General features: G+C 40.8%; 1 protein-coding gene across 10 annotated transcripts in view; it reads right to left on the bottom strand.

The window, feature by feature from the left end:
- FN1 (fibronectin 1) overlaps window positions 1–25,805 on the bottom strand; it is a 67,687-nt gene that overhangs the window by 18,824 nt on the left and 23,058 nt on the right. For 3 of the 10 annotated variants that reach the window (XM_035007214.1, XM_035007215.1, XM_035007216.1), the window contains exons 14-33: window positions 25,004–25,184; window positions 24,619–24,795; window positions 23,543–23,671; window positions 23,347–23,436; window positions 22,353–22,547; window positions 21,332–21,604; window positions 19,748–20,014; window positions 15,075–15,169; window positions 13,490–13,658; window positions 12,906–12,992; window positions 12,468–12,659; window positions 10,887–11,159; window positions 9,587–9,769; window positions 7,436–7,525; window positions 5,935–6,204; window positions 4,912–5,028; window positions 4,077–4,241; window positions 3,387–3,542; window positions 2,597–2,710; window positions 104–291 (exon numbers count right to left, since the gene is read on the bottom strand). In XM_035007214.1, the coding sequence (XP_034863105.1) occupies window positions 104–291; window positions 2,597–2,710; window positions 3,387–3,542; window positions 4,077–4,241; window positions 4,912–5,028; window positions 5,935–6,204; window positions 7,436–7,525; window positions 9,587–9,769; window positions 10,887–11,159; window positions 12,468–12,659; window positions 12,906–12,992; window positions 13,490–13,658; window positions 15,075–15,169; window positions 19,748–20,014; window positions 21,332–21,604; window positions 22,353–22,547; window positions 23,347–23,436; window positions 23,543–23,671; window positions 24,619–24,795; window positions 25,004–25,184 (3,411 nt within the window). Of the gene's footprint in view, window positions 1–103; window positions 292–1,505; window positions 1,776–2,596; window positions 2,711–3,386; window positions 3,543–4,076; window positions 4,242–4,911; window positions 5,029–5,934; window positions 6,205–7,435; window positions 7,526–9,586; window positions 9,770–10,886; window positions 11,160–12,467; window positions 12,660–12,905; window positions 12,993–13,489; window positions 13,659–15,074; window positions 15,170–19,747; window positions 20,015–21,331; window positions 21,605–22,352; window positions 22,548–23,346; window positions 23,437–23,542; window positions 23,672–24,618; window positions 24,796–25,003; window positions 25,185–25,805 lie in introns of all 10 variants that reach the window. The other 7 variants (XM_035007207.1, XM_035007208.1, XM_035007211.1 and 4 more) reach the window with 3 other exon arrangements.

The following is a 25,805-nucleotide window of genomic DNA, read 5'->3' as shown; positions in this document are numbered from 1 at the left end:
AAAAAAAAAAAAATCCACGTCTAGAAGTGGACCCACACAGTTCAAAACCATGTTGTTCAAGGGCCAACTGTACTTTATTCCAATGAAAAAGGGCACTTCTTACCATGAGTCCTGACACAACCACAGATGAGCTGTCAGGAGCAAGGTTGATTTCTTTCATCGGTCCAGTCTTCTCCTTGGGGGTTACCCGTACTCGATATCCTGTGAGCTGAACATTGGGTGCCGTCCACTCGGCAGTCAGGCTTGTTGGCGTGACCTGAGTGAACTTCAGGTCGGCTGGTGCAGGAATGGCTGTCAGGAGGGTCATTGGTTAGAGTTATCTTATAGGAACTGGGGAAGAGGGAAAATAAAGTGAATTCCAAGAAGTTTGGTTAGGTGGGTTCCCTGGTCAAGCAAAGATTCAGTATGAGCAAGTACAAAAAGGGATGCAAAATAAAGAAAACGTTTGCTAAAAAAATGTGTTCTATATCTACCAATTCTCAGAATCACTGGAGGCACTTGGGTAACCATGCCAGAAGTCTAAGAGACTTTAGGTTTTAGAAGTCATTTTTTGTTTGTTTTGGTTTGGTTTGGTTTGGTTTGGTTTGGTTTTCTGCTTTCCCTTAAAAAAAAAAAAAATCAAAATGGCTTATTGGCCATTAGGATTGATTTTCCATTTGTATGGAAAGATGAGCAATAGCCCTTTTCCTAGATAAATGATCTTTGCATGGAAAACCATTTCACAGAGTATTCCATCCCCAAAAAGATAGAATTATGTTTTTATCCTCTTTATTTGAACCCCACAGCAGATAGTGCTGCTAAATTTGAAGTATTCTCTGTGGTGCAGCATAAGAAGAAAACTGGCTCACAACAGAAGCAGAAAAGAGAAGCAAAGAGCAATAATACAGATAGTCCCCCCCAGGGTTTATGCTGTCACAGGGACACAAATTTAGCATTCCACTCTGCTTCAGAAACAAAGCACAAGCGGATAAAGTATTGTGGAAAGCATTCGCCCTAAACCAGCTCCTATGTGTCCGGTTCTCAATTCTTTAAGCAAATCACACACCCCGCACATGATCTCTAACCAGAGAAGGAAGGTCTTACCTACGTGTTCTCAGAATCATGCTGCTAGAAAATGGCCCAGTTTGGATTCCTTTTTTAGAGTAAGTTCTAGGATGCCAAACTTCTTTCCTTTATGCACAGTGAGTATAACCACAGGGAGTCAGAGTTTAGGGAATAATCCACAATTTTAGTATCATCTTCAAATGTCTCACTTTAGGGCCTTATTTATAAGCCAAGCCACTCTAAAACCTCCCTGTATTAGACTGTACCTGACTATCACCTAAACTTTATAGTTTATGACAATTCTTTTTTAAAGAGGGTCTTTCCTAATAGAGAGGCTGCTTTTTTTTATTCTTTTTTTTCCCCCTTTATAGGGACTCAATAGCCCGCTCAAGTAGAACTCATTCAGCAGGGCATAAAGCTGCTGTGCCCGTGAGCACCCAGTGGTGCAGTTAACGATATACCTGTGGACTGGGTTCCAATCAGGGGCTGGCTCTCCATATCATCGTGCAAGGCCACCACACTGACTGTGTACTCAGAACCCGGCCTGAGGCCTTGCAGCTCTGCGGTGTCTTCTTCACCATCAGGTGCAGGGAATAGCTCATGGATTCCATCCTCAGGGCTCGAGTAGGTCACCCTGTACCTGGAAACTTGCCCCTGTGGGCTTTCCCAAGCAATTTTGATGGAATCGACATCCACATCAGTGAATGCCAGTCCTTTAGGGCGATCAATGTCTGTTAGGCAAATTAATGGTAAGAGGTTATGTGAAAAGCAAGTTGTGAAATAAGCATTTTTATAACGTGCAAAGCAGTTCTGCAGATACCATTTTCTTGGATTAATTCAATTCCAATTAACCCACTATCAAATGGAAAAATTACTTGACACATGATTAAGTTTCTTTTGGTTTAGAAAAGATTTAATGTTACATCACTTATTAAGACGTAGGTGTATGTGAGACACATAGGCACCTTGCAAAATGTCCCCACAGGGAGGATTTATTCATATTAATTTTACGATATTCTACCAAGATTCATTTTTGCAGTGTGATGTTAGTCTCACAGACCTGGATTTTCTATACCTTGGAAGTGGCAAGGTTGATTTTCAACGTTAGGTTCAGATTATTATAATCTTTCTTTAACTCTTCTCTCCCCCCTCTATTATTTACATTAAATGTGCTCCAGACAGTTTTCCAAATGCTCCGAACATAACACCTTCATGAAGCACGCTGCAATCAACTTTACCATCCAGTCGTAGAAAAGAAGGTCCAGGCAAAATATTTTTTGTAGATTTGCTATAAGCAAATGAGATTTTGCTGAGGCCATATGAGCAAAAGAAATTCGAAGCACAGCAACTAGGGTAGTTCCACAACTTCTTTCCCTGGATGTTCATTGCTTAGCACCAAGAAGGAAAAATGTCTGTAAAGGGCTCAGCTCAAGATAACGAACTAACCGAGTTGGCTTTCTCTAGGTGTAATTGCAAAAGACATGAGGAAGGCATACAGATGCCTAAGAACAAAACTGACTTTGAAAATGGGAAAGAAGCATTGGTTACGTACTCGTTACTGCAGTTTGAACCAGAGGCTGACTTTCTCCATTTTGATTCTGAGCATAGACACTAACCACATACTCCACTGTGGGCTGCAAACCTTCAATGGTCATTTCTGTTTGATCTGCAAAGGGAGTAAAAAGCAAATGCAGGATCTGTGTCATCCACTGTAAGGCCAGTTAAGTGGCTGTCCGAGTTTGGTAATAAATGCCTGGTGGCCTGGATTTTTCATTTGTAGATTTCTCATGAAAACATGGATGAGTCAGATATGATTTCTCTTGGACAGATATGTTCATTGCTAATACAAATCGCCATATTGGAGTAAAGTCAAACTAAAGGATCCACTCTAAAATTTAATATGATGTCTCCAACAATGAATGATGCTGCTCTCGGAAAAAATGAAAATTAGTTTGACTTTAAGATATTGCCTTAGGATCCTAATTTTACCAGGATTTTATATGAAAACAAAAACAAGACCTAAAAGGATCTTAAAAAGTTAGGCCACCTCTCTCCTTTGTGTGCATGACTAAATAAAACCACAAAGAGAGATCCAATAATGCAAGATGTCCATACCAACGAACAGAACTACGCATGTAAAATGAGGAATGCACTTCTCCTAAAAATTCTGCTGTGGAGGGAGTCTGTAACAATCTCAAGCCCTGAATTCACAAATGGGGAAACTTTGACATATGATATGAAAATGTACAGTACTCAGACCTAGGTGGCCATGTATTTTAAAAAGCATATGTGTGGCCCTCTTCTGTTTATCCTGATGAATGGGAGATGCCGGTTATTCTTACCTGGACCTGCAGTTTTCGTTTTTGATGGTCCTGAGCCATTTTTGGGAGTTGTGGTCACTCTGTAACCAGTAACAGGGGAACTTGAAGGTAGCCACCTCACACTAATGCTGTTGTCCTGAACATCAGTCACTTGCATCTGGGACGGTTTGTCAATTTCTACAAATAAGAACAAGGAGAAACCAGTGAGGCCCCAGCCGGTGGGGACAAGAGCGGACATGGCTTGTTTCCAGTCCTGGTAGGCACGGAAAGATCTCTCATCACTTTAATCACTCCCAGGTGTTTCTTTTGCAGAAACACCGAGATTGCCTTTGGGAGGTGGGGCACGCATCTAGGTACCATTACCTATTTTCAAGATGGCTGTTTCATTCACGAAGAAACTATGTTCTAAGTAGGTGTTTGTCTTCTTACCTTATCAGCTCATTCATTCATTCATTAACAAATATTTATTGAACACCCTTATGCCTGTCTCTGTTGTAGGCACATGGAATATATCCGTTAACAAAACAGACAAAATCTCTGCCCTTTGCGGTGCTTCTTCAAATATCTGGCTCAAAACTCTGTTAGCTGTCTGTGTTGCTTCATCTTATTCAAAAAGAAAAGCAATTCCACAACGAGGAAAATACCTTGGGAGAACATTGCAAACCTAACCGAGTAAATATTCCTCTGGCTCCCCGGAGGAGGAGTCAGTACCTGTTCGATAATCAATGGAAATCGGCTTGCTGCTTGCCGGGCTGTCTCCACGGCCAGTGACAGCATGCACGGTGATGGTGTAGTCCACTCCAGGTTTAAGGCCACTGATGGTAGCTGTCGACTTGCTCCCAGGCACAGTGAACTCCTGGACAGGGCTACTTCCTCCTGTGTGAAAAGGGGTTAGTTCAAAGCGTGAGGGGCTGAGAAATAGTTGGGGATTGCTGAGTCACAACATCCACATACTGAGACAGCAATTAGTCACACCTTTGATTATTCCCTTTAAAAGAGTATTATTAATAGGGCCCACACAGAAACATACTTATTTATGCATGTACTGAACCTTAATAAGTGTGTAAAAACTGGAAGAAAATTGCAGTTAATGCTATTTTAACATTCCAGCTTTCAAATGTCACTGAGTTGTGGATTAACATTAGAAGGAGAAAGAAGGTAAGTCCTCAACCCAGGATGGCATATATTGTGCTCCTTTTTCAAAATATTAATGTAACACATTCATGTTAAATAAAATTCTGAAAATACAGGAACGTAAAAAAAAATACAAATCACTTATTTCACCACTGATCATATATTTGTGAATTTGTAATTCTTTCTTCCTCAGCTCTACTGTTCCTCCTTTAGTATTATACAAACAACTTTGTATCTTGGTTTTGCCACCAATTAGAGCATACATATTTTTTTCACATATTCCTGGAAGAGACAAGTTTCCATTGAATGGACTTGCCAAAGTCTCTTTAAATATTCATCCGCCCTTGGGTTTTGAGGTTGCCCACAACAGAATCTGACTTGATTGGAGTGAAATAGCATTTTACTAACGCACCTGTTTCTCCATAGGTGATCCTATAATATCTCACTGTGACGGCAGGAGCATCCCAGCTGATCAACACGCTGGTGGGGGTTGCAGCAATGACTTCCAGGTCCCTTGGAACATCAGAAACTAGAAAAACAAGGGAAAGTTTCCATATCTATAACTTTCAAACAATGCCCAGATTCACTCTGCTCATTTTTCAGATAGCTGCCTTTATAATTCCTGCACATAATAATGTAAATATTATGTAAAATTAGCAGAAATAAAAATTATGAACAATTCAAGGTAAGCGGTTAAGGAGGCAATTCAAATTGTGATAAAATGATTATTATAAATTTATTGAAGCTTTTTTTTTTCCTTCAACTTTTTATTTTGAAAAATTTTAAAACAGAGGCGCCTGGGGTGGCTTAGTCGGTTAAGCGTCCGACTTGATCTCAGCTCAGGTGTTGATCTTAGGGTCGTGAGTTTGAGCTCCACGCCGGGCGTGGAGACTACTTAAAAAAAATTAAAACAACAGAGAAGTTACAAAAATAATATAATGAATGCCTATATCCCCTTCTCTTGGGCATTTGCTAATTGGTAACATTTGCCACATTTGCTTGTCTCTCTTTCTGTGTCTTTCTCTTTTTGTTAATCCATTTGAGCCCGAGGTACAGGTATCATGATGTTACTTCTCCCCTAAGTACCTCAGCATCTATCTCCTAAAAATACTGACGCTATTTCATTAAAATAATTCTGTTTTTAAGGGAACTTTGAAGGGGGGATTTTCTTAATATTTTGAATAAAACTTTGGGTATTGGAAATGTATCAATATCTATATCCAGTGAGAAATTTCCTGTGATAAAAAAATTACCTTCAATAGAGTCTAAGAAGGAGATTTTCTCTACATATTCTCTCAATTCTCTCTCCATGCCTCATAACCACAATCTATTTTTTTAAAAGATGATGACTCAGACAACACAAAGCTGTTTCCCAGAAGATACCAGCTGCCCAGAAAGTCCTCTGAGTTTCTTTGCAGACCAAAAAACAAGTTACCTGTTGACTGTTGGCCAATCAAGGGAGGACTTTCTTCTCTGCCATTCAGAGCCACAATGCTGACCACATATTCTGTGCCCGGATTGAGATTGGTGAGGGTGATGGAATTCCGAGAGGGGGGCACTCGGTCTTCCCGAGGTCTTCCACCGGTGTGCTCGGGATGATGGCGAATGCGATAGCCAGTGATGGTGGCTCGAGGAGCAATCCAATGGACAGTGAAAGAGTTGGTAGTGATATCAGAGAAGTCAATGCCAGACGGGGAATCAAGGCCTGTTTTTCCCACCCAGGGGAAAAAAAAGACATCACCAGTTTAGGAGATGAGGAAGAACATAGGGAAAAATGTCCTTTCTCATTAGCACAACAAATTGCCATAAACCTTAGGCCATGATGCACTGATTCTAAGCCACACATAAATTTCAAAATCATAAACTGAACCAGTTCCAATGGCCACCTCAAGCTTTCTTTTCTTTATTCTAAGTAATCCGAGTGATTTATATGTGTCGTTACCAAAGGTTTCTGCATCACTTTTGAAGACAGGTGTTTAAGATATTCTGGGAATTGTTTTCAAATGCTTCAGTGTTCAAGTATTCTATGGTTCTATCCTGTAAGTGTGTCACTCAAAATAAGGCAAGATATGCCTGCTCTCAAGTTAAGTGTTTGGTTCTCAAAGAAGCTTTCTGCACTCAAGAGGAAATTGATAGGTCAACAGGGTAGTAATAATGCCAAACATAAAGCTCTCAAAAATGTCCATCATCCTGGACAAATTACAATGCAGGTAAATCCTCATGAATTGAAAATTTAGTGTACTGCAGAAAAATTAATAAGAATTTAGAGTTTATCTCAAATTCAAATCATTTAATCTCTCTGGGCCTTCCAGAACATTTTTATTTTAGTAAAAGTAAATTGAGATATCACAACTCCTCTTTGGAACCAAGTGGACTATAATAAATAAATTAATGGATACACCACATCGCACTTTTTTAAAAGGGAAAAATTAATAGAAGCCCTCATATTAAGGAAGAAATGTAATGTTACGGGATTCGGTTCAACTTATTTACATAGCAAATGGATATTTCATCAAGCAGAAAAAAGAGAGAAACTTGTTGGCTTAGCAAAGGAGGGAAAAGACTTCCATGACAATTTTAGTGTTGGGTCAGCCTTAGATAGAGCTGCCTAATGAGAAGAACTGTTCACCATCTCTAAAGTATAAGGATTATATTACTCTTGGGAGATTTTTTAAAAGGATAGACAACAATGTTTCTGGACTATTTTGAGTCCTCTCTGGAAGCCTAGAGTATAATCTTAGTGACTGAAAGTCAGGGTAATACTTGCGGAAGTGTCATTTAATTTTTAAGACCAGTGATCAGAAAGTCATGACAAGGCTCTAAACACCATTACCACCACAAAAATGGAGATACATTTTTAGAAGCAGCATTCCATTTTGCTATTTAAAATTGGTAGGTAAAAGCTATTTGATCTGCCTACTGCCAACATGACTCACCTGTTTTCTGTCTTCCTCTAAGCGGCATGCTCTCGTGCTGTTCATACACACTGGAGACACTGACCAAATATTCTGTGCCAGGCAGCAGATCTGAAGAGGCAAAGGGGACTTATTTTTAAATTGTGCTCACAAGCATGAAAAAAGCAAAGCGCTCTTAGGACTATTTCAATGGATAAAACAACATACAGAGAAGCTGAGTCCCGTAATCTACTTATACTGACGTGAATGTTGCTACCTGGAAGTAGGCTGTAATGAGTTGATAAGGAAAGGTCACCTTGCCCTCTAACGTCTCTAAGCCCTACCCTCAGACGCACTTCTCAGAGTATGCAATACTATGCATCTTATCTGCAATAAGATGGTTGCTGCCCCGTAGTATTCTCTCTGTCATCCACTTTATATTACGTCTGTTGAGGGCATGTGATGATAATGACCACGGCACTGTGGATTATCACTGACTCGTCACCAACAACCCTAGCAAACAGTTTGCTACTATTTAAAGCAGACTTGCGGCCATACGATAAAGTGCAAATATTTAAAGTGTACAGTTTTGACAGGTTTTGGCATATGTATGAACTTGTGAAATCATCACCACATTCATGACAATGAACGTATCCATCACCTCCAAAACTTTGGTTTACAACTATCCCCATTTTACACATGAGAAAATGGAGGCACAGAGAAGTTGTCTTCTTTGACATACTTGCCTGAGATCATAAAGGATTTGACCTAGGCCAAGACCAGTGGCCTTAATAATTAACCTTTACTGGAAAAGAGTCATAGTCCATGGGAAAGTGATTGGTTCTGCCATATTAAAGTAAGAACAAAATACTGAAAAAATTACATACGCTTTCCTGAGTATCCTCTTCTCTCATTTTGAGGTCCCCAAAAAAGTACAGAGTAAGGGTTCTATTCTTTGATTTCTTACTCGGTAGACCCCATTCCCCTCCACACCATTTTGTAGAGGCCCCTGCAAGGCTTGTATGCTCAGACTCCACTTTCCTTATCCCTGCTTGCCCAGGGGTAATTTACTTAACCACTACAAACCTCAGTCACTTCATCTATAAAACTGGGTAATAACGGCTTCTCTGGGGGGAGACGGGACTTTGCAATCTAGAGCAGGATCTAGAATAAGATGTTAGAACACATGATGAACATGTGACCAGTCAGTGGGGCAGACAGTGGTCCTGAAGCAGGGGCTGCGTCCTGAGCGATGCTGTAACTACTTATTCCGGAGTGCTCCAGAACAGAAACGAGAGCCTGTCGATATGCAGATATAAGGACATTCTCACCCTCAGTCATGAAATGAGAAGCCAAGACTATGGTCATGTTGAGCTGCCTTTCCTGCTCTAAAATATGTTCGCAACATAGAGAATGTTTTCAGACCATCCTTTGGTACTGTACCTAAATGTGAGCTCTTTCTTTGCTTGTGTGGAAACCAAGGCTGTTCTCATGTGTTTACTTTCCTATTCCAGTGAGAAGGACGAGAAGAGACATTGACAGGAAACACAGCACCATGTCTCAGCCTCCTTCTATTTTCTTTAATCAACGATGTCTATTTCAAAAAGGTAGGCTCTAGAAAGACACAATTTCCATAAATGGTTGCTGTTTTTCTAGGTCCTCAGCCTTCAGAGAAATCCTGCCAACAGATTCTTTCTGAAGTACCAGTTACACTTCTGGCTCTTTCTTCAAAGCAGCATCCTGATCTATCCTAACAAGTCACTGTTTCTATGCTTTCAAACGCTAGAGATTACCTGCTCGACACCTTTTTTTTTTAAAAAAAATGAGACTAAAACAGATATGGTGACACTATTTTCAATCCTCAATTGTTTCTCTCTCCAAACATTTAGATTTAGTCATACATTTCTCTTGACATTCGTTTATTTTTATGTGCTCATCTGGAAGCAGAATTTGTTTGAAGTCTTCGAACTTCGCTGCTGGTGTTTCTCTAGTGTGATCTTTAAAAAGTAGATCTCAAAGATACATACATGAAAATAGCAATAAACATGACATCCTTCAAAAGGCACAGAGTGGCACATCCTATTTGGAGTTTAGCTTATAGTCTTGATCTTAGTTGTTCCTACCTGAGAACTTGGAATTCTTTCCTGGGGCTCTAGCTTAGGATTTATTGAACAGATACAGTTGACTGCTTACTTGTTAAGACCACTGCACTGTCTGAAGGAGAGATTGACAGCTCTGCAACATCTTCATCATTTTTCACAGGTGAGTAGCGCACCAGGAAGTTGGTCAATTCAATGGACGGAGGTGGGGCCCAGGTGACACGCATAGTGTCTGGACCAACATTGGTGAATCGCAGGTCACTGGGAGAAGGGACAGCTGGTTTCAAATAAGAAGGAAGACCAGGTTAAGGTAATTTTAAAATGAAAGCTAACAAAAATAGCTGGAAAGGTAAAAAACAGTATTTCATGCATAAAGGAAATGAGTCATCATCATGCAAATAGTCTAAATCTAATCTAAATCATAGTGAACTACTGTTAAAAATAAAACACTACACACAGTACTGTTAGGCCCCTTTAACCTTTCTGCCATCAGTACATATGAACGAATAATTTGCATCTACTTTCAACTATGTGGATTTTAAGTACATTATTAATACCACTGACAGTTATTTTAACCCAGGCTGAAGAGGCTTAAGTTGCCACACAGCAAAGAGAAACACAGCGGTACTTTCCGAAGAACCACATGCACACAGACAAAAAGACAAGAGGGTCCTGAATTTCCCCTGACACGGGGTGACTACAGCTCCCGCCATCGCTACAATCCCACTCCGTGAATTCTACCTACAAGTGAAAAGGTTCATGCAAATTGGTTCTCGGCATGTTTCTTACCATGCAGGGCAGAGAACCTTTGTAATGTTGCATGCTCAGCCCCAGGCTGGTTAAAGAGGAGTTTCTTTACCTAGACAGGGCAAGGCAATCCACCGTGCTCCAGTTTCTTTTTCTCCTATGTCAAAACAGCCCCCTTCCAAACCACCCTAAATTTGACTGGGTTTTTAGTCAACTACAAAGAAGGAACATGGTAGGGTTTATCAAAGAGTAGAAGGAAGAGCATCACGGTACATTTTGGAAGTACCTTTCTTATTAACCGGTGCTCATTGCCTAACTTGGTATTCACGTAAGATATGTTGAAAAAACCCTCCAGGTCTGCAAATTCATTTAACCTTTGCCATCTTGTATGGAACAGATCAGATCTCTCTAGCTTTCTGCACCTTTGTGGTTTAAATGGAAGTGTATTTAAGACCACGTGCATATGCCTTTGACCAATCAGTTTAGCATATACATCCAATCCCCTACCGGCCCCCAACCCACCCTCCCTTTCATAATCGCTGGCAAATTGCTGGCTTTCCCTGTGAAACGTCCATCTTTAACCAGAGTGACTGGTGGCAGCATGCAACACCATCCATGTCTCAAACACAGAAGTTTTCAAAATTCACCCGTTTGCTGTGTCAGTGTGGTGGGGGCACTCTCTCCGCCATTAATGAGAGTGATAACGCTGATGTCATAGTCAATGCCCGGCTCCAGCCCTGTAACTGTGTAGTATCCTACTGAGGAGTCCACAAAATCTTCAAAAATAGGGATACCTTCTCCTGCCGCAACTACTGTGATGCGGTACCCAATAATGGTGGAAGAGTTTAGCGGGGTCCACCTCAGGCCGATGCTTGAATCGGTTATATCAACAAAGCTTAGGTCAGTGAGTTGGGGCACCTCTATTGAGTTACAAAGCAAGGGGGGGGCAAAAGAAAGATAGAGGCAAAAAAGAGGAAAAAATAAAGCAGTGTACGTCAGGTTACTAGTGGCAAACTTGACAGAATGTTAAAGCAATGATGGTAATATGCGATCTTTTCCCAATGTTCCAAAAAGACGTCCTAAGCATCAGGAATATAGTTTGCTTCCCTGGGAGAATAAAACAGGTTACAATGTTCTTAGGGATTTTCTTGCATTTGAAAAGTAAACAGTAGGGTTTGAACCTCTCAGGTTCTTAAAAATTATAGGGCTGTTTAGGATGTCAAAACCATTCTTAGAACCTAGACATAATATCTTTAAGTATCAGCAATGCTTTTTTAAAAAAAGAAAAAAAAGCCAAAACTTTTTTAGTAGGAAAACAGAACTTGCATGAAGAAGGTTAAAAAAAAAATGGTATGTGAGTTTTTCTTTCCTTTCCCATAGAAAAAACTCAAGACAACATTATGGCCATAATGCTAACGCATTATGAACGTATGGTGTGAAATGTGCCGTTCAAAAGCACATTCAGGAGGAAGACAGACTTGAGTCCAAGACCACTGCCAATATTTTGTATGATTCATAATCAAAGTTATTTAATCAGCATTAGTAAAAGCATTCTACCAAATAGTGCAAAGGAGAACACAATCTGTCCAATGCTTTCATTCTGTCACAATCCAATTTTGGACAAATAACAAACCTATCCCTAGATAGGTCTTTTCAATGTCGTCTTTCAATCCACAAGAAAGAACACCCGAAGGTGTGGCCTTTCTTTATATTTTTTTTTCAATCTTATAAAGGAAGGATTTGAAACTGCAAGATGAAGAATTGAACGTGTCAACCAAGGGCTATGTCAATGCTCACATATGGAGATAGGTACGATTTTATAGACAGCTGTTGAAATTTGGTATGAACTGTAACATCAGGGACAAATGCGCCGATGGGATGCATTTACCATATTACTTTTAGCCTGTCAGTACTGAGGACAGACACATGAGACTGTTTTAGTAATATTTCCACGTGAGCGGACAGTACAGAGTTAATGCCATGGGAGCCACTCCATTACATCCCATCGCCACAAACAGCACCTTGGTGAAGCAGACAGGAAAGCGGTGTTAACAGCAAGCATTTGTCCAAACAGTTGCTTTGACTTCATGGTTTTGGAGAGTGTGGTTGGGAGGTCAGAACTAAATCCCAAATGTACTTGACACCCTCAACCACCTGGGGATTAAAATCTTAATCCCCACTCTCGTCGAACCTGCCACTCTCGGGATAACAGCTTATTTTTCCATTACCTGGGATGATGGTATCAGAGATAGGGACACTTTCCTTGTCATCTTTGACAGTGTAAACACTGACATTATACTCCAGGCCAGGACTCAGGTTTTCAAAGGTGCAAGAGCTCTGATCTGCATGGACCACTTCTTCCAAAGAGTATCCCTGTTGGCCATTTAGGGGCGTGGTGGTAATTCTATAACCAGTAATGTCTAGAGAAAACAGGAAGGAGGAAGTTACTGCACAGAGCCTTTGTGACCCAGGGCACATTAAACTCGACTCCCATGACGGACCCACGAAGGGGAAAGGAGGAAGACTGGACATTTATTGAGGACTCTCCTGCCACTCAGTGCCACAACGACCCTTTGAGGCAGGTATTAATATCCTCCGTTTAAAGAAACTCTTGGAACAGGGGAGTGATTTCCAATGGCTTGCCCGCTGATACATCCCAGGCTTACCTGGAGTAGTGCTCCTCTCCCAGGAGACGGTAAGCACTCCAGTGTCAGGGTTTGCCTCCAGGTGCAAGTTCGTTGGTGGAGACAATGCTATGCAGAAAAAATGTTTTAAATTAAAAGTTAAAGCTAACCCCGAGCACTTGACCTGTGGAAAGTTTTTCCTTTCTCTCTTTTCCTCCCTCCTTTCCTCCCTCTCTCTCGTTCTTTCTTTCTCTTCCTCCCTTCCCCCTCCCTTCCTTCTTTTCAAGAATCAGTAAAAATATAGAAGTTACTCTATAAAACCATGGTGGACAGGGATTCTCTGAGAGCATTTCTTTTTACGGTGAACGATTTTGCAATACTACTGAAATTCTTCCTGTCTTGCCAGTTCATAAATATTTTTGACATGGAAAGAAAAGTTCTGATGACACAGAATATATGACCATATTGAACTTGCTCCTCCAAATTTAGCAAATAGCTAGTAAGGTAAGTAGGGATGGGATCTTCCCCTTGCACCGTTATCGGAAGCAAAAAGTGGTACTAATAGCACCTATGTTTAAAAATCGGACCAGTTTTAAAAACTAAAAGAGGCAAAGAACTGCTCTTACGTGTCACCACTTTCTTTACAATCGGAGTATCTCTCTCTTGCCCATCCCTCAGGACTGAGATGGTGTACACGTATTCCACGCCTGGAGTCAGGCCAGACACAACGATGCTTCCTGACTCTGAAGTCACTTCTCGCGGTGCTTCCCCTCCCTGGCTTGGTCGTACACCCAGCTAGAAGAAGGAAAGCAAAATAAACACCAAGGACAAGTGTTTCCAGAGCTGGATCACTGCAGAGAGGTTGTGGTTATGCTGTGTATAATGTGAACTCCTGTGCACACTGCATACTGTACTTTTATTAGGGGATGAGTTGGGGTCTGCCTTTAGCTCTACTAGACACTTTAGCGGGAAGTTCCTTGGACTGGGGGGCCAAGGTGGGAGAGGTGTCTTCCAGAACTGCATTACATTGGCTTGTCATGGAAGGTTCTGGAAAAGTGTCATTACATGCTGTTTTGCTTGATCAATAATCTCCAGATATAAATCAGACATACACAGGGGCTTTGGGCCACATGGCAGTTCATTTCTATTTTCTCTGTTCCTGGAAGAAATCCTCCAGCACTCTCTTTAATGAGTTATGAACATTCAACTTAAAGGTAGCAGCCCCTTTAACATTTTGTACTTCAGAAACATTCTTTTTGAAGAAGTATGTCCATAGCTTAAACTGCAGGATAATATATTACAAAAGAAGAATTAAAATGAATGTGCCCATAATTTTCAGATTTTTAATATTTTATTTCAAAACCTAGGTAATATTGTCTCATCAAACAGTGTTCAACTCTAGAGACGTCCTTTGTAGGTTATAAGGCTTCTGAAAGTTAGAATGACACGATTAAGAGAAATTTAAAACTGCAATCTTCAAAAAGGGCTTCTCTATATTTAAGTAGCATAATCGTCAATATGGCCATTTGCATATTTCAAAAAAGAAGTGACCTTTGGTGTATTTTTTTAAACAAGCAATCATGGGGATTTAGTCTTGATTTCCAATTATAATAAATATTTCTCTCCCCACACTCTAAATGCCAAGGAAAGGAATTCTTTTAAACATATTCATTTGTATTCATCACTTCCCTAATATCATTACTTTAAAGAACATGAATCCAGATATCTACAGGGAAGACCTTAATCTTAACTTCTATTAAGAGATTCACCCAAGGGGCTTTGAACAAGTGGAGATGAAACTGATTGGATGGAAATGTGATTTTTAAGTGACTCTGAGCTTAATTAGTCTCCCTAAATTGGTTTTCGTGAACTTGTTGACCCCCGTTTACAACACAACAAAAGGCATTTCCCTATATATTTTAAAGTGCAGTTCCCTGGGGAAAAGGATAGAGAAAATCAGATCACAGCAACAGTTCCATACTAATGTTTTATCCTTTGCAAAGCACTTCCACGGCCTCAGTCCATCCTTCCAGCAATTCAGTGAGGGGACGATCATGTTATACCTGGATGATGGGGTCAGAGAGGCACAGAGGGAGGCAGCCAGCCAAACCCAGGTCTCCTGACTCCCAAACACCCCGTTTCTACCACATCCAGAAACATGAGGGCACCTCGGGGCTATACCACAAGAGATTAGGAACATTTGCAACTTACCTTAAAACCAATCCTTGGAGCAGGTGTCCATGTGATCACAATGGTGGTCTCAGTGACCTCCGTGTTGTAAGGGGGAATGGAGCTGAGAGGCTGCACTGTGAAACAGAATCAATGCATGCGTTCAAACCTTGGAGTCACAGATGATGGCACAGAACGTACAGAACAAGTATTTTTACGGAGAACCTCGGTTTACCCAGCTAGCGGATCCTCAATGTCATAGCCTTCACTGGGTGGGAATTTGGAGTAGGTCAGTGCTTCCCAATCTTTCATGCACCACACAAATTATCTGACACCTGGCTAAAATGCAGGTTCTGATTCTGTAGGACCGAAGTGGGGCTAGAAGTTTGCATTTCCATGATGCCGAGGCTACCACTAGCCCACCAATCATACTTCAGTAACAAGGGCCTAAATGACCTCAGAAGACAAGTTCAAGTCCTTGGATTCCTTGATTTGTGTCTTTCCATCAAGTCTGGGATTTGAGTTTTATGACAATAAATTTCCCTCTACAGTCAGTTTAAAATCCCATTTGAAATGTAAAACTGGTCACCACAAATTGATTATCATTCTGCTTTTTAAATAATCAATTTGAGAACAATTGTTAAATTATAGATGTGATCTGAAAATAGCTCCATGCTGAATTATTCCATAACGATGGTCAATTGTTTTTGGTTGCAATGAGAAAGACCGTATGAAAGTTAAACAAAATCTGCCACCATGGATGTACTTATAAATCCTAAAGATTCCTTAAATATGTGATTATCCATTTAGGATAAACATATTACAAAATTTTAGTACTCTGCCACTGGCATTAAGAATTATAACAAGCGGGGCGCCTGGGTGGCTCAGTCATTAAGCGTCTGCCTTCGGCTCAGGTCATCATCCCGGGGTCCTGGGATCGAGCTCCGCATGGGGCTCCCTGCTCAGCGGGAAGCCTGCTTCTCCCTCTCCCACTCCCTCTGCTTGTGTTCCCTCTCTCACTGTCTCTCTCTGTCAAATAAATAAATAAAATCTTTAAAAAAAAAGAATTATAACAAGTTAATTTTCCAGCTCCTATCATCCTGACCTCGCTGTTATTCTCTCAGTAAAAACATTACTTTAAAAAAAAAAACAAGAAAAGAAGAAAAAAGAGCATGTGTACACACATTTAAGACAGACGTTTTCAACAGTCTACAAATCTTTTTACAGATTTAGAATCTCCAAAATATAAGGGACTGAACAACTAAATCTTGTAATAAGAGGAATAAGCATTTCAATAACTGGCTGCTGATGAGGTCTCAGAAGCCAAGACATCTGAACAGGGTGGGTCAAATTCAAGGGTTTCGAGTGCGTTACCAGGCTGGGTCACATGTTTGGTGCCTTCATAATTCCTTCCTTTTTATGTCCCAACCAAATTCTGTGTCCACTGGGGGAAAAAACCCTATTAAATGCATTTATGTGAAATTATGAATGGCCAGGGAGACCAGTTATCCTCCGGAGGTACACAATGGAGATTAAAAGTCCGAAGACCCTGCTCACTCCTCAGCTCCAGGCACTTGTTTTCCCTTCGACCATGTGGGGGTTTGGGCACCACTGTAATTCTCCCACTTGTTTCCAGGCTGCACTTGAATGTGTGATTTTAAAAAATTGTTCTGAAAATACTGTGTGGAAAAAAAATAAAATATGTGTGTGGGCTACTCTTCAATGACTACTCTATCAGCTGACCTGAAGTTCTACTGTTTAGTGAGCCGTTTCCTAACTACCTTATGATTTCAAGGGTGTCTTCGGGGGAACCGGGGCAGGTGACCCATGATGCCTTCCCAGGGTCTCTGAAATCATACGCCACTTGGCTGCTGCTGACTTTGCCAACATGCGGTGGCTTGCCCCGTGGAACCACATTAATGGCCACAAGAAAACAATTCGGAGAGCAAGTAGCTTCTTGCACAGAACATCTGTGAAAGTCACAACTTTTTCACAAATTACATTCTCTTCCACTGTCTTGGGCTTTAGGACTGGGTGTTTTCTATTGCTTGAGCCAGCCAGCTAGCATCTTCCCAAGTTGAAGATGATGCTCTCTGCCTGGGAAGACCATTACAGGAAAATCTCCAAACCACAAACCCACAAACTGATGTCAAACAAAGGATGTGACTGTAAGTATGAATTATGGGTTCTGGCACGTCTTGTTAGGTGAAGAACAGCCTGGCTGTTAAAGAAATAAAATTTGCCCTATTTATAAAGGAGTAAGCTGTATTTTCCCCAGAAACAGCAGCCCCCCCCACCACCACTCCACCCTCACATTTGCTTTTAAGAATTTAGCACGTTATAAAATCCAGAAAAGTTATTCCCAGAATTAAGCATGGTAAGACAGTAAAAAGCTACAGAAACTTACAGCAACTGCAAAAATATGCAAGCCGTACTGATGTTTACAGCCTCAGAGAGTACTTCAAGTTCAAATGAAGTTGTGGAACTGCCTACTTAAGTAGGTTTATTTAAACTGAAGCTTTGCTTGGTTGAACTGTTTTCATTCTCATTCTTCCCTCAATCATCTATTCAGTGAACAGTTTTTGAACATGGGCTGTGTGCAAGGCAGTATGTTAACCTTTATCCAGTAAAATTAGTTTTGACAATCAGTACTTTAACTCAAATAGAATTATGTTTTATAGAAATATACTGTGCAGAATGTCAACGTAATATCCTGTGCAGAACATCAACGTAATATGGCCAATATATCAAAGTCTGCAAAAGTACTTGAAATACTCTATGTTGACTCACTGTACTTAATTATTGTTTCTTACTTAACAATACTTAATTATTGTTAGTATCATTAAAAATGCTTTTTCTCTTTGGTTTCTTTTGTCCATCAAAAGAAACTACAAAAAAAAGTCTCATGTTAAGGAGTGAAAAAGTAAAAATAATAATTTGTAGAATTATATGTGGTCAGTAAAAGGTTAAATCTACTGAAATCTCTATTCTAATTCATGAAGGGCATCTGTAAGAAATACAAAAACACTGATTTCATATTAATAGATTCTAGAATATCTTAGTAACATGTAACATAAAATAGCAAAATTTAGAAGTTAACTTACGAATGAAAAGCAGATTTTACTTGCTTATAATTAGCAGTTACTTAAGAAAAAGACTTCACGGGGCACCTGGGTGGCTCAGTTGGTTAAGCGACTGCCTTCGGCTCAGGTCATGATCCTGGAGTCCCGGGATCGAGTCCCGCATCGGGCTCCCTGCTCGGCAGGGAACCTGCTTCTGCCTCTGACCCTCTCCCCTCTCATGTGCTCTCTCTCTCTCATTCTCTGTCTCAAATAAATAAATAAAATAAAATCTTAAAAAAAAAAAAAAAAGAAAGAAAAAGAAAAAGACTTCACTAGCCAAAAACCCTATACCAAATTTAAGTGGAAATACATTTTTGGTAAATTATGAATTCTTACTGGGAAAAGTTTGTGGAGAATTTTCTTTGGGAAGTAAATTCCATAGTTATTTACAGCTAAACTTACGCTCGCTTTTTGAAGGCTCCTTAACATCTATATTTTTAAAACGTTTCTGGAAAAATGCAAACTAGTTCATAGTCGTGATATATGTTGAAAAGTGTTGGGTGCTTCTATAATTCAAAATGTTGAGTTAAAAATAACAACTGGTGTTCAGCTAGAAATTAGGGGTCTCATAATTCTTTGTAATGTAAATGAGAATGTTTTTAATAGAACTCAGTTTATGAATACAGGTCTTTATTGTGATGTAGATATGTAGGAGATTTAAGGCCACTTTCCATAAAGTGTCGAGCAAAAACAGACAGACATGACCAAAAATTGTCAGTCTTCTTCCCTCACTGGAACTTCAAGAGTCGTTTAAGAAAGATGAAAAGAAAAAAAAAAAAGTATTCCGTTCTGCAGAAATACTTTAATCTGCTCCAGTCTCATAAAAAAATCCTTTCCTTAACTTCTTGTTCTATTGGTTTCCATTCAGTTTGTAAATGTTTTCATTCTACACTTACTGCTATCATTCAACACCAAAAATAGCAGGACGTAGACATCCGTGCTGGTTTTGTTTCTTGCCTTAACTGATGTTTGGTAAACTCATTTAATACAATAGCATTCGACTTTCAAATAACTGGGTGCTTTAAACCGCATTACTCAAAGTGGTCCCAGAGGAAATAAGAAGCCTGGTAACATTTGTAATTTAACCTTCATCAAGAAAATCTTGCTTCAGGGCGCCTGGGTGGCTCAGTTGGTTAAGCGACTGCCTTCGGCTCAGGTCATGATCCTGGAGTCCCTGGATCGAGTCCCGCATCGGGCTCCCTGCTCAGCAGGGAGTCTGCTTCTCCCTCTCCCCCTCCCCCCTCTTGTGCTCTTTCTCTCTCTCACTCTCTCTCAAATAAATAAATAAAATCTTTAAAAAAAAAAAAAAGAAAGAAAATCTTGCTTCAGAAAACGATCAGCTGAACTGAATAGCGTGCTTCCTGATTTCTACTCCAGCACAAGCTCCTTAGGATCCAATAACAAACACATGGATCAAGGGGCTGGTCCATGACCACACTTTGAGTAGCACTGCTTTTAATCTTCCCTTTTATTTAAACCTTGTACTAAGGGTTTTTAAGTTAACTTTTTAAAAATTGGATGAAGCACGGAGAACGTAAACATAGGTAAAAACCGACGACATCACTAAGATGGGACGTTCAAACTTTAGCTTACGAGTGGTGAAGACTCCTGTGGCTTTGGGACTCTGCTGGTTGCCTTTGACAGCCACGAGGGATGCGGTGTACTCAGACCCAGGCTGCAGATTCCTCAGGGGGTACTGCGTGGCCGAGGGCCCCACGTTGTAGTGCTTGGGCTGGCCTCCCCGGGTCGGGCCCACAGTCAGTCGGTACCCGGCTATCTGGGCCCGAGTTGGAGTCCAGGTCACTAAGACAGTTGAGTCAGTTTCGTTGGTAAACTGGAGGTTAGTGGGAGCATCCAATCCTAGAAAAAAAGATGAAACACATCAAGAAATATTTGACCCTCAGGAATGATCATACGGAAAGTCAAAAGCTTGACTGAATTTTCTAAACCTTTCTTAAGGTGGAAACTAAGTAAAACTCAAAACCTTGGAAATGTGGAGCTATTATGAGATGGAGTGCTACATGGAACTTTGCAAAATGGTGTCAATCGTGAGAAATTGCTGACTTTTTTTTTTTTTTTTTTTGCTTGACTTTGATCCTGAGGAAAGTGGAATTTTCCAGCATGACTTTCCCATCACCCTCTGAAATTATACTAACATTATTGAGATAGCATTATCAAAACAGAAACAATAACCAAAAAAACCACTTGTGAATACCACAATGTGCTCTGAACCAAACTGGTTAAGACATGAGAGACAAGGCCAATAAAACGAGGGCAAGATGAAACCTCTACAGGGAACGTAAAGAAAATTGTCTGCATGTATTGAATGAATAGTCCTTTGCTAGAGGAATAAAAGTAATTTTTGCATAATCCGTATTAGATAATAATTATAGCATATCTGTCAGAATCACGGTAGGATGCTGGTGAGGGTGCACTATCAGAAAGAATCACACAAACTGTGAGTTTTCTTGAGGGTGATAGCTAGCACTTTTCCTGCAGTAAATTAAAACACTTTTCAGATGAAGGAAGTGCTTAAGAGGTAGTCAAATATAATAACTGAAAGAACGGGACATGGAGTCACAAGGCAAAATTCTATGTGGATCCAGCTCCATTGTTTCCTAGCTCTTGGACTTCACAAACAGCAGAATTTTGTATGAGCTTCAATTGCTTCATGAATCCAAAGCGGATAAGAAGACCTTTTTCATTAGGTCAAAAAGAGTATTAACTATAAGGACAATGAACTGAGCAGAGACCCTGGGACTTCATATGCAATAACTGTTTTAGCAATTACTATTTATAAATAATTCTATAAAAGGGTTAGGAGCATACATTTGCAGTTTGATCTAGCTATTTTTAGTTACAGAAAATATCCTCAAATTTACAATCCATGTCTCTGTCAGCAAAGAAAATCAGGTTCTCTTAAGTTCCCCTCTCTCGGGGCCATTACATGGATACGTGTATTTGGGAAATGGGTCACCATTTAGCATCCATGGAGCTGATCTCCATTTTGTTTCGAAGTGTTAACGGGTTTTATGTCCACCACGCATTCTCTTCTCCACTGGGTAGTTCCCTATCTCTAACTGTACCCCTAGGAGTTAACGGTTTGCTGTGCATTCACCACAGATTGGAAGTCAGGGTGGAGAACCTGGGGTGGAGATAGTCAGAAGCAAGACATACTGGTCGTTCGCTCTGCCGTCAGAGGCTTGCTCTCCCGCCCTTGGTTCACAGCGAAGACTTTGAAGTGATAGGTGACCCCGGGGGACAGGCCAGTGACTTCCACAAAGGCATTCCTGCTGATGGGCAGCCTCTGCCCGTGTTCCCCAGGCAGGCTGACGGGGATCACGTCCACACGGTAGCCGGTCACTGCACTCTCAGGGGGTGTCCACATGATGGTGACCTTCACATCTGTCACTTCCACAAACTGCAGGTCCCGGGGAGGAGGAACTTCATCTAACAGACAAGAGCCAACCGGTCATTCACAATTCCTCCTGAAGAGTATTTTTTTTTAAGCCAATTTCCCAGATGTGTATAGAAAATTCATGGTGCCTCTCATTCCAAAGCAATGCTAGGTTTTGTCTCTTCACCCGAGAATATGTGTTTTTGCTTATATTTTCTCTGGTTCAGTCATCCTGCTTACGTATGACATTTGAAGCGTTTTATTTTATTTTACCTAAAATGTGTAGCTAAGCAGATGAGTTTCCAATGTATTGTCCTATCAAGGAGTTTAAAATAAACACACAAAAAATAAAATTTAAAAAAAAATCCTAATTGTGACAACAGAAAAAATGTGGTTTGCATTTTACTGAACCATTTTGTAAAACTTAAAAGTAACAGATGACTGAACACTGAAGTTTCTGGGGAAAAATATGAAGGCTTTATGTGTCAGTTTGTAATCAGGAAGGCCAATAGCCAGCCTTGATAAGTTAGTTTATAGTGTGGACATTTCAGCCAAATTTCTTAAGTTGAGGGATAAACTAATCTATAAGATTACTTGCATATAGGAACCGTTGACAGAGACAAAACAACCCTCCCACAGAAATAATAATTCTTTCATCTTACACTTCTGGTCCTCCCCAGCAGGCTGAGGAAATGAGCGCAATCCAAGGGCAGTTTTATTCCTCCCACAAAAGTGAGGTTAAATGTGTTACCTGGGTAAACCCTAAGAGATATGATACCACAGGAGGTGGCTTTAAGTTACCTGAACGCGGGACGCCAGTGGTTTCTTGTTGGATGAAAACAGGAGTACTTTCTTGGTTTTCTTCCACCGCGTAGATGGTGATGTTATACTGAACGCCAGGTTGCAAGTCACTGAGGGTGACTGAGTTGGCAGTTTCAGGAAGGTTGAGTTCTGTGCTACTACCTTCTACCGACGGCGAATACACTATTCTGTATCCTGCAGATCAAGGGGAAAACGTTAGCCACACAGTTTTATGAAACAGAGGTTTAATGAGTCATAAATCCCTCTTCTCAGAAAAACCCTTAGCAGCTTGCTTGATTAGTTAAGAACTAGTGATGCTTTCTGACTCTTTAGATGTTGCCACTTCTTATAAGGACTATTCAGTACAAAGATAAAATAAGAGCAGCCATGCAATCCTTCTTAATAATAAATATCATCCTTGAAGACCTGATATCCTAATAAATGTCTATTAGAGATGCCATGAGGTGAAAATATTCATGTGAAAACGATTTCTTCTCTTCGAGCTCTGGGCAATGAAAGCAATTAATGAACCACCTTGAGTGCAGATTGTCTAGCATTGTCTGTGTCTTTTAGAAACTTCAGAGGCAGCTGAGTAACTTAATGAGCTAAGAAGGCAACTGAGCTACCTCTTTAAGACTAAATCTTAGAGTGAGGTTTTCAGAAAAATTACCCCTCTTCGATCTCAGAAATGCCTGGTTTAATAAGTCAGTGAGCTGGCTTTCGAGGTTGTGTGTTGTGTGTGTGTGTGTGTGTGTGTAGGGGGTCAATAAAGTGGACATGGTGGGAAATGATCTGTAAGAAAGTCGAGCAGTTAAGACTTGAAAATAATCACATTCTGAATTACTATTATACACACACACACACACACACACCTTTACCCTAGTCTAGAGTTATGTAGGAGAGTTAAGTGGTATCTCTGTCCACAGATCAGAATTGGCTCCCTCACCACCCGTGCTGTCAAGATGAACTTGGCAGCCAAGGAGGCCAACCTCACCTGTGATGGGTGCCTGGGGTCTGCTCCAGCGAACAACAATCGAGGTGTCATCCACTCGGTCCACAGCAGGGTCAGGAGGAGCATCAGGTGCTAACAGAAAAAGAAAGGAGCACCCAAGGAAAACAGTCAGGAAATATTGCTCTAGGCCTGTTCTAGAGAAAAAAGATTCTCTTCACAGCGCCTAGTACATGTGTACCTGTTGTCTGCGAAGTAGACAGGATCAGACTCTGTTCTCCTTCTTCAGATATCTGATAGACATTTACAATGTATTTTCGACCAGGAAGCAGGTCAGGGATGTTCACAGAAGTGGCCGTGCTTGGAAGATCTTTAAAATAAAAAGGAAAGGTTACCAGTCAGAGCAAACCAACCCCTGAAATCACTCCACAGACTAGAAGAGGGATATTCTTAAAACTATATATTCATAAGGGAAGGGGGCAAGTCTAGAAGGAAATGTGCTAATGGATAATCAGTAATTATCGATGCATTATGGGATAATTTTTCTTTTGTTTACCATTTTTCTAAATTTTTTCTCTAAAGATACATAATTTTTATAATCCACCCCCAATTTGTAAAAATAGCTCTCTGTAGTTAGAAGTCAGGGTGATGGTTATGGGCAGGGGACGATGGGGTAGGAGGGATATTCTTTTTCCTGATCTGGGTGCTGGTCACATGGGTGTGTCCACTTTATAAAAATTCATCAAGCTCTATGCCTATGATATATTTTGCTACAATAAAGTTTTTAAAAGTCCCCTAACCATGAGAATTTAAAAAGCATTAATGAGGGTACTGTGTACCCCCAAAGGCTAACATTTTCTGCTGTGGTCCTCAAAGTGGCAATCACTTCCCTAAAGAAAGCCCTAGGAGCACCTGGGTGGCTCAGTCAGTTGAGTGTCTGACTCGATTTCAGCTCAGGTCACAATCTCAGGGTCCTGAGATCAAGCCCCACATAGGTCTCTGCATTGAGTGCAGAGTCTACTTGTCCCTCTCCCTCTGCTCCTCTCCCCACGCTCTCTCCCAAATAAATAAATAAATAAAATCTATTTTAAAAAATTATATATATATATATAAAAGAAAACACTATGGTTGTATAGACCTGTGCCCAGGCGAATGCGTAATGCAGCTCATATTGGGGACCAGGAAAATGTGAGCATGGCTCAGGAAAAACGCAGCTCAGTTCTAGAAAGGTCATCTTTCCCTTCCTCACAGCGGAAGTTTGTTCAGTACGAGCCGTCAACTAGTTCCAAAGCTGTCATGATGGCACATTTAGCTTACCGAGATACTGTGGCTCGTCTCCCTCCTCACTCAGCTCGTATTCCACACGGAATCCTGACACGGTGTCTGAAGCTGAGACCCATGAGACCACAAAGCTGCTGGCCGTGATTTCGGTCACAGATTCAGAAGTGGCCACAACGGGAGAAAGGGGTGTCGTCTCTCCTGTCACGGTGTTGCCTAGAGGGTGACAGAAAGGGGAAAGGGAGCCTTCAGCCACTGGAGAACATTTACTACTGTCATCCAAAGGACACCATTTTTAAAAAAAAAAAGTGTTGGTGCCATCCATGGAGGAATAGGACTTGGGAAGCAAACCACTTCCTGAGGAACACAGGAACCACGTGCTGAGGAACACAGGCACAGCCATGAGGATGGGTGGCATACATACTGGTCACCGCGGGGCTGGTGCTGGTGGTGGTGAAGTCAAAGCGTGTCACCTCTCGGTGGCCATAGTGCTGGACACTGATGAGCTGTCCCTCATATACCACGCCTGGCGTCAGGCCTTTGATGGTGTACGAATTCAAGTGGCCGGGAATGGTGGCTTCCTTCCAACGGCCTGGAGAATTTTTCTAAAGATTTAAAAGAAAAGAAGTCATATAAGTATTCCCAAGGATGAACATTCAGAGATGATACTGAGTAATCTTCAAAGAAGGAGGGACCTAGGCAGCGCCGCTGTGGAAGAAAATCATGGAAAACTGGAATCAGAATCTTTAGCAGAGATATATCTCTATCTCTGCTAAAGGGATAGGGATCTTTAGCAGAGTTTAATATTAATAATAATTATTATCATAGCTAATATTTACTGGTAGCTCTTTGTGTGCCAGGCTTTGTGCTGTTTTACTTGCATTCACTCATTTAAACTCCATCTCTCCTTTCCTCCAAGTTAATGGTATAATTACCCTCATTTTACAGGTGAAGAAACAGGGAGGTGTGACATGACCAAGGTCACACAGTCGCAGGCACTGGGCACCTTCCTTTTTTGCCAGACTGATGATGAACCGAAGTTTTGCCTCTCCCATTTTTTAAATTTCTACAATGAAGAGAGATAAATTCTTCTCTGAAGTGGGAAAAGGCTCTATACTCTTTCACTTAGTAGGATACAAATTTCTTGCCTTGCAGAAATAGTCAAAAATATAATACTGCTTTGTGACTCAGTTCCTGGGACCATCACATATAAGGTTCCATTGGTC

The sequence above is a fragment of the Mirounga leonina genome, unplaced genomic scaffold (genome assembly GCF_011800145.1).
Source record: "Mirounga leonina isolate KUSES-001 unplaced genomic scaffold, KU_Mleo_1.0 Mir_151, whole genome shotgun sequence".
Lineage (NCBI taxonomy): Eukaryota > Metazoa > Chordata > Mammalia > Carnivora > Phocidae > Mirounga > Mirounga leonina.
The sequence above is the reverse complement of the archived record's forward strand: the minus strand, read 5'-3'. Positions and strand labels throughout refer to the sequence as shown.